General features: G+C 49.7%; 1 protein-coding gene across 1 annotated transcript; it reads left to right on the forward strand.

The window, feature by feature from the left end:
• The first annotated feature begins 3,216 nt into the window (after positions 1 to 3,216).
• LOC136450483 (probable indole-3-acetic acid-amido synthetase GH3.2) lies at positions 3,217 to 7,602 on the forward strand. The gene is made up of 3 exons (XM_066450933.1): positions 3,217 to 3,702; positions 3,799 to 3,900; positions 5,879 to 7,602. The coding sequence occupies exons 1-3, from the start codon at positions 3,368 to 3,370 to the stop codon at positions 7,263 to 7,265; spliced, it is 1,824 nt and encodes a 607-aa protein (XP_066307030.1). The 5' UTR covers positions 3,217 to 3,367; the 3' UTR covers positions 7,266 to 7,602.
• The last annotated feature ends 1,758 nt before the right edge of the window (positions 7,603 to 9,360 follow it).

Below are 9,360 nucleotides of genomic sequence, written 5' to 3' on the forward strand. Positions count from 1 at the left end.
GCAGACGTCGGGCGAGGCGGAGCCAGCCTCGGAACATCGGGCGAGGCGGAGCCTGCCCTGGGACGTCGAGCGAGGTGGAGCCAGCCCTCAGCCATCGGTCGAGGTGGAGCCAGCCCTCAGACATCGGGCGAGGTGGAACCAGCCCTCAGACGTCGGCGTGAGGTGGAGCCAGTCCCTGGTCGTCGAGCAAGGCGAAGTTTGCCCCCAGCCGTCGAGCGAGGCAGAGTCTGTCCCTAGACGTCGGGTGAGGCGAAGTCCAGCCCTCGGGGGTCGGGCGAGGAGGAGCTAACCCTTCGGGGCTGAACGAGGCGCAGGGCAAGAAGTGTAGTTGTGTTATTGCCTGTTCGGAAGCATCAGCGCTTGATGGTTATTAGTTCCACCTCTTTGGGTGCCCAGTAATCAGTCCCCAACACTAATTTTCTGATTAAATTGGAACCAACGGAAAGATTTAATTGGAAAATAAAGTATAAGTGAATGTTTTAGTCGTCATGACTAAGTTTTCGTATAGATGTATCCCGCATGGGGAGAAGTTTTGGCATAGTACTTATACTTGTCAATCCTGCATGGCAGGAGAAGTTTTCTGATGATTCACATGTTTTTGTATCCCACATAGCAAGAGAAGTTTGGGTAGCTCTTATGCTGTCCTAGTATTGACCTTGGCACAATAGAAATGCATCGCCATGGTCAATACTAACAAAAAGATAAGAAAAGATGCAAGTGTGACTTGCAAAAGCACTGCTAATGAAAGACCTCGTTGAGTTCCTAAAGTGAATTAAGGAAAGTGTACCGCCCGCACTGCGTACCCACTGCCATGGCGGACACTTCTTCCTCTACCCCTCTGCCAAGTCCGAAGGTATGGTCTCTCTACTCTCTGTGTCTCCTTGTCTCAAGTTCACAGTTAATCGATTTGAATCAATCAATAAGTAATCCACCCTACTATACCTAGATGAATTCTAAGAGTCTAACACCACCAATTCAGGCCTTGTTTGGATGTACATGTATTTGTCTCAATCTATATGTGTTGAAGTGAATTAGAGTAGAATTAAATTAGATTCCATATATATATAAATTGAAGTGGATACATGCACAACAAACAAGGCACCAAAATGTTAAGGTGCGTGCTAAACCCAGCCCGCCGTGGAACCCAGCACCGTTCCCGTATAGCCAATGCACGCCTCGATGGGCATGGAAAACACGTTTGGCTCTTTTTCCAATCCCAAAGAGGAAGATCCAAGCTGCGTATCCAGCATTAGCACCGGCGGGTCCAACAAACCACAGCTTATTCTTACAAGGCATGCTAATTAGCTGTGGTAGGGAGCACGTGGGCCCGCGCTGTCCACCACGTCGGATTTCGAAAGGATTTTCTAATTAATTATATTATTGTGGCGAGCTAATCAACAAAAAGAACACGTTTACATGCATCCGATCTGCCACTGCCATGTGGCATCCTATATTCCCATGAATCCAAGACCAAGGCAGAAGGAAAAAAAAGGCACCGCTCGGTGCGGTTGGTAGGATTTAGGTCCAGTTTTTAGATCCGAAATATTTGGCAAAATGAGCACGGTAGCGTTTTTGTTGTTATTTGTCAATTAGTGTCCAATCATAGTCTAATTAGGCTTAAAAGATTTGTCTCGTGGATTTCGTCTAAACTGTGTAATTAGTTTTATTTTTTATTTATATTTAATACTTTATGCATACGTCTAAAGATTCGATATGACGAAAAATCTTGAAAAATTTGGTATTTTAGGTGGTAACTAAACAGGCCCTTAGCAAAATGCACCGAGCATGTTTTAAATGGACACAGATGTTGCATGTACTAGTTCGAAAATTGTGCCCTCTGCAGCTTCAAGTAAGCTGAATTGGAGTTGTACTGTAAGGGCCGTTTAATATGGCATCGGATTCTTCTATAAATGTTTTGGATATAAGCAGTCTGCATGTTTTGGATATAAGCAGTCTGCTTGTTTCGTCGTAAATGATTATGGATTATTTACTGCTGACTAGTTTGGTGTGAGAGAAAAATATTATTCCAGTTTATAATCCACAATCGTATACGAGGAAACGAACAAGCTGAAGATTTTCTTGAGAAACATTTCAGATGATAAATCAGAATCATTTTTACCACATTTGGATGGAAGAAACGTTTGACGCTGTTTCGTGTTTCGAGTAGAAACGTTTCGTTGCTATACCGTCTGGCTCACTTCAACCTGTTTGTTTGGTCGTATTGACTTATAAGTCATGGCTTATCAGTCAACGAACAATATTTTTCTCTCACACCAAATCAGCCAACAGTACTTTCAGCCATGGCTTATCAGCCAAACAAGGTCAAACGAACAGGGCACTTACATTCTAAAAAAGGTTCATTTGGCCGATAAGTCATGGCTGAAAGTATTGTCGGTTGTTTTGTTGTGAAAGAAAAATAATAATATTCGCTCGCTAAAAAATACGGATTATAAGCCAAACGAACAGGACGATAGTCAGTTGCGAGTAGTACAGCTCTTTTGGGTTCTCACATAACCTTACATTCTAAAAAACTTTCAATATTCCCGGTGGAAATTGTTGCTGAGTCGATCATCGTCAATGGTCCTCGCTCTCCATGCTGGCTCACGGCACCAGAAGGGGGAGTCCAAGTTAATTTTCCATGGGGTCCCTATCACCTCCGTCCATTTGCTTGTAGCATCCCCGATTATCTTACGCTGGTGATATCCTCTGCTGGTGGTTTCGCACAGTGGTTTGTCGACACATGCCCTCCCCGGCCACCACATGTTTCTATCCCGTGTCGCCGGTGTCCGGCTACTCTCCACCCGATCGGATCGGACGGCTGCTTAGTTTAAGCCGGCGTCATCGCTCCGACCGGTCGGCTAGCTAATTAACCAAACCAAGCCAAAGCATTGCAGCTAAGCTAGTGCGGCGGGCCGGCCGACGGGACAAGCACCAGCCGCGCGCGCGTCTCGTCAGCCCCGATGGCCCCTGCCGGCCGCGCCGGCCGCGAGTCCCATCGCCCGTCCGACTTGGCGGACAGCGCGGGCCCACGTGCTCCCTACCGGCTCGGGCAGTGACGCCCGCGTGGGCCACGCGCTGCCGGGGCGGGCAGCCCCTCGACGTGCGCATGCATGGCGCCGCGACGGAGGACGCGGCCCCTGACCGCGCCAAGACCCCGAGCGCTATATATACCCGGCCCCTGCAACGGCAACGGCATCCGCATCCTTCCCTCACAAGTTCTGCAAGCCACGAGACAGAGAGACTTGCAAGCAAGCCGGCAAGGAACGGCAACAACAACAATAAGAGCCCCCCTGCCGAGGTATAGTCAGGCAAAGAGACCCGGCCTCGTCCAGTTTCAGTTTGAGTTTCTCTTCCGATCCTCCGATCCATGGCTCCGACGGCGACGGCAGCGGCGGTGGGGAGGGTGACGGCGCTGGGGGTGGCGGCGTGCGAGCGCGACGTGGAGAAGCTGGAGTTCATCGAGGAGATGACCAAGAACTTCGACACCGAGCAGGTGCGCGTGCTCGCGGAGATCCTGGCCCGGAACAACGGCGCCGAGTACCTCCGCCGGCACGGCATGGAGGGGCGCACGGACCGCCAGGCGTTCAAGGCGCGCGTGCCCGTGGTCACGTACGAGGACCTCCGCCCGGAGATCGACCGCATCGCCAACGGCGACCGCTCCAACATCATCTCCTCCCACCCCATCACCGAGTTCCTCACTAGGTATGTAGCTATAGGTTGTTTAATTTTAATCGGTTTCGGTCAATGGTGCAATCAATGGTGAATTGATGTCTGGCTTATTCAAATGTGCGCGTGCAGCTCGGGGACGTCGGCGGGGGAGAGGAAGCTAATGCCGACGATCGAGGACGAGCTCAACAGGCGGCAGATGCTCTACAGCCTTCTCATGCCCGTCATGAACTTGTGGGTGAACGACAAATCTCTTCTCCTCCGACCTTCCTTGTTATGCCTTAATTTGTCTTCGTTATGGTCCGCCGTCATGGATATATATGCTTTCGATTCAATTTGCCTGTTTTGACCCGGCCAAGGCGATAGCGGTCGAGCGATCAAGCTAACCGTTTTCGGCTGCAATCGGCCAAGTTGATGAGCTGGTGCACTATATATGTTTTTAGGGCTTAAGATAATCTCCGAGTTTACTAAATTGACCTAACTGAAAATGGTGTTCCGTTATACATATCTTTCTATAGGTCTCACCAGTCCATTAATTAGCGTAACCTTTTCTTTTCAAAGATGAACGTACGGTTCATGCCATTTACATAAAGAAAGGTAGTGAATATATATATATGGTTCATGCTGTTTCAGAAAATTAAGCAAAAACTGCAAAAATTAATGGTACAAATGCTGGAAACGAATTGAAGTGATGGGCGAGTCATGCGTTCGTAGCCTTTGTCCTGCCGGGCCTGGCCGGGTTAGGCTAAGCGACCGGCAACTTGGTGTAGGCGTGGCTAATCATTTTAGACTGAGCCTAAAATAATGCGAGTTTGTGTCTTAGACGCCAGAGATGCCTTGGGCGTTTCTCTACTTTTTAGGCCCCAAGATTCCTTTTCTTATTTGTGGCATCGTCCAACTCTCTACTGCCTTCCTAAAATAAACTCCTGGGCAGCTCAAAGTCCATTGCATACGTAACCGGGAAGTTGGAGTGTGTTAATTCTTGGAAACAACGCGACAAATGCAGTGCCTTCCCACGCTGAAATATATTCTCAGTGGAAGATTTGGAGCCAATCAACATGCACAAGCACACGTATGTAGGTACACGGACACACGCTGGATAAAGTTTGTTAACTGTACTCAGGGCCGGTACTGAGATTTTTTTAGACCTAGAATGAAACTAAAACTTTGGGCCTTTTATATATTTATATAAACACATAATACTACTACTAATACTATTCATTGGTAGTATATATACACATATATACGAAATGTAGTTATCTAAATGCAAAGATATTCATATAAAATATTTTATACACATATTAAATTACCTCAAAATTTTCTATTCAGTTAAGAAACTTATGAAGAGCCCCTCTTTGTGATTGTATAAAATCATCTACTCACTTTTTCTTCTTTCTTTTACTTTCTTGATCGAGAACATGGTACTATTCAAATTTAGAATAACAATTAGTTAAAGATTAAACAATTATATAAAGAGAAAAATCACTATTAGGGATCGTAGTCACAGAACAGGGATTCGTACCTGGTTGCTGTCGCCCTTGCCCAATACGGTAAGAGATCACGAGCGGACGCTTGTCGTCGGCAATTTTCCACTGCAGCAAAAGCAAGGAAAAGATTCTTATTCTTTGACGGTTACATCAGGCAAGGATTACACGAACAGATGCAGATCGGTGTGTGGTGGAGCGGTGATGCACCTAGTTGCAGAGTAGGCCTAAGGGTGCATAGATCCAGGCCTAGACCTACATGATAAGGCAACAGGCAGCAGTTGCCGCCAATGCTGACTCGTAGTAGAAGACGAAGCGTATAGTCATGAGGACCGATGAGGAGACGAGTCGATGTGCCTGCACGGCTGCACCCTACCGTCCTGCGAACGTATGGGCTGAGATACGCATCATACGCTGAATAGTACTGAACTACCAAGGGAGGGGCCTATCGGGTCTTTGGGCCTGGGACGGCTGCCCCTCTCGCCCCGCCCCAGGGCCAGGCCTGACTGTACTCGCCACTTATACAACATGGCCTAGCCGAAAAGAGCGACGAGACTATATATATCCGTTAATTCACACTACCTAGCTCTCTACTAGGTTAGCTCTACTACGAATGAAATCAACAAGTATCTATTATTATCAATTAAAAAACAATTATTGATTGTGCAGTAGCAAAGCATTGTTCTCATGGAGCTAGCACAAATGAATCATGCATGTTCATCAATCAGGTACGTGCCTGGGCTGGACAAGGGGAAGGGTCTTTACTTCCTGTTCATCAAGTCGGAGACGAAGACGCCCGGCGGGCTCCCCGCGCGCCCCGTACTAACCAGCTACTACAAGAGCGACCACTTCAAGCACCGCCCCTACGACCCCTACAACGTGTACACCAGCCCCACCGCCGCCATCCTCTGCACCGACTCCTTCCAGTCCATGTACTCGCAGATGCTGTGCGGCCTGGTGGCGCGCACCGAGGTGCTCCGCGTCGGCGCCGTCTTCGCGTCCGGCCTGCTCCGGGCCATCCGCTTCCTGCAGCTCCACTGGAAGGAGCTCGCGCACGACCTCCGCACGGGCACCCTGAGCGCCAGGGTCGTGGAGCCGTCCATCCGGGAGGCCGTGGGCGAGGTGCTGACGAAGCCGGACGCCGACCTGGCGGACTTCGTGGAGGCCGAGTGCGGCAAGGACAGCTGGGAGGGCATCATCACCCGGGTGTGGCCCAACACCAAGTACCTGGACGTGATCGTGACGGGCGCCATGGCGCAGTACATCCCGACGCTCAAGTACTACAGCGGTGGTCTGCCCATGGCGTGCACCATGTACGCGTCGTCCGAGTGCTACTTCGGCCTGAACCTCCGCCCCATGTGCGACCCGTCGGAGGTGTCCTACACCATCATGCCCAACATGGGCTACTTCGAGCTGCTGCCGCACGACCCGGCGGACGCGAACGCGAAGCCGGTGTCGGCCAGGGACGACCCGCCACCGCGGCTGGTGGACCTGGCGGACGCCGAGGTGGGCAAGGAGTACGAGCTGGTGATCACCACCTACGCGGGGCTCTGCCGCTACCGCGTCGGCGACATCCTGCACGTGACGGGCTTCCACAACGCGGCGCCGCAGTTTCGGTTCGTGCGCCGCAAGAATGTGCTCCTCAGCATCGACTCCGACAAGACGGACGAGGCGGAGCTGCAGGCGGCCGTGGAGCGCGCGTCGCGGCTGCTGGCGCCCTACGACGCGGGCATCGTTGAGTACACATCCCAGGCGGACGCCACCACCATCCCGGGCCACTACGTGGTGTACTGGGAGCTGATGGTGCGGGAGGGCGGGGCGTCGCCCGAGCACGCCGTCTTCGAGCGCTGCTGCCTGGAGATGGAGGAGGCGCTGAACGCGGTGTACAGGCAGGGCCGGAACGGGGACGCCATCGGCCCGCTGGAGATCCGGGTGGTGCGCGGCGGCACGTTCGAGGAGGTGATGGACTACGCCATCTCGCGCGGGGCGTCCATCAACCAGTACAAGGCGCCGAGGTGCGTGTCGTTCGGGCCCATCATCGAGCTGCTCAACTCCAGGGTGGTGTCCAAGCACTTCAGCCCGGCCTGCCCCACGTACAGCCCGCACAAGAAGTGATCCACAGGCCGGAGGAACAGTTCTGAGAGATTGAACGCCAGACTGAGCTACAGTTCTGCTAGTAGTACTACTACTTCCTTGTACTTGCTCCTGCCAGCTGCTGCCTGGCTCTGTGGTTACTCCACTGCTAGTAGTTACATATACTTGTGCGTGATGTCATTTATTGTGTGGAAATGACGAGTGTTTGTACTTGTAAGACGGTATCACGGTAACGTCATTCTTGGCCCAATATCATAACTGGCCTTCTCGATACCTGCTTATGTTATGTTTGCATGTCTCTATGTTTTATGCTTTTTTTACGGGAGCGAACGAAACTGCTAGGCATGACAGTTTGACACCATTCTGACATAGTGTGCCGACAAAAAAGATGTGTTGAGTGTTGAAACCGTTGAATATTATATGGGTTTAGGTCCATATTTTATTTAATAAATCAATTAATTCTAGGCCTATATTAAATGATATGGTACAATATAGTTTTAGTCCCATATGAAATTTCGACCCATGGTTGACTCAACTTAAATATGCTACACATTTGTACACTTATAGAGAAATGAAAGAGGCCAAAGGCATGCCACACACGCGCGTCGCCGCCGAGCCGAAGCGATGCGTGGCGTGTCATGCACGAGCACGGGTGGGGGTTGGTTTTGCCACTTGGGCTGGCTAAGGAAGAGGAAAGGGTACAGGCGCTAATGTGAAGGAGTTACTTACAGGTCAGTTACAGGTTACTTGTAATCACTTCGACTCTTCGTCTCCCTGATTTCTCTGGTATTACCTTCCCTCTCATCTCCCTGTTGCCTCACGCGCCATACCAATCCATCCTCCAGTCGAGTTGTATTCGAGTACTCCCCGTCCCATCCTCTGCGCGCACGGAGCTTTGGGAGAGCAGGCCTCCAGAACCGTCGTTCGCATCGGACACCTGCTAGGGTCTATGCGGGCGATCAGGTTTTTGGGAGCGTCTCCGCGACTGCTCGCCATCTATATCGAAAACGTCTTCATCTCCTTCCAGGTTTCTTCCTCGGATCGGCTGTCTCGTTAATTTCCCGTGGACGTTCGAGGGACGGCACTACGTACATCTTCATGCAACGACTGTGGTCCGCGACTTCGAGCAACTCACCGTGAGTGGGTCTGGAGCCACCGGTGCCTTGAGCATGGGTCTCTCCGCAGGGTACATCTCTATTCTCAAATTGATTAAGTTCAATCTCTTTTTCGCCATGATCAGTATAATGTTCATCAACATTTTTGCTGCTAATCTGAGTAGTAGTAAAATCACACACGTGCACATATTTGTCATCACAAATTTGTTATTATTTTTCTAGATTAATTTTAACATGAAATTGTCGAAATTCATAACAATCCAAAAACCTAAAATTAGGCAATTTTCTGTTAGTGGTTTTGCTGTTGCTTTGAAGCCAAATGATTTTGATGGAACAAATTACAACACATGGCGTGCTAAGATGGTGTTGTGGCTTACGTCTATGAACTGCCATCATGCCGCACAAGGGAAACCTGAATAATTTATTCTTGAGGAGGAAAAGTTCAAGTTAGCCGATAATCTGTTTCGAGGCGCCGTGATTAGTGCACTTCATAGCAAGTATGAGGACAGCTACCTTCGTTACACGTCAGACAAGGAATTATAGGATGCACTTGATGCTAACTTTGGTGTTTCTTACGCCTGTAGCGAGTTGTACCTCATGGAGCAGTTGTTTGACTATAAGATGGTTAACAGCCATTCTATGGTTGAACAAGCTCATGAGATACAGGCACCGGCTAAGGAACTCGAACAGTTTCTATGTGTGTTGCCCGATAAGTTTGTGGCCGGCGGTATAATCGCTAAGCTGCATCTTCTTGGAGGGATTTTGCTACCTCTCTAAAACACAAGAGACAAGAGTTTAGCGTGGCTGAGCTTATTAGTTCTCTTGATGTTGAGGAGAGAGCGAGAGCAAAAGACACGCGTGGGAAAGATGTTGAATCTTCTAGTGCCAATATGGTGTAGAAGAAAAATTCAAATGCATGTCGTAATAAGAAGCAGAAGAACAAGCAAGAGAACTACTCGAAGCCTAAACAAACAACTACTTTTAAGAAGAAAAAGAACAAC

Source organism: Miscanthus floridulus, chromosome 5 (genome assembly GCF_019320115.1).
Source record: "Miscanthus floridulus cultivar M001 chromosome 5, ASM1932011v1, whole genome shotgun sequence".
NCBI classification, from domain to species: Eukaryota; Viridiplantae; Streptophyta; class Magnoliopsida; order Poales; family Poaceae; genus Miscanthus; species Miscanthus floridulus.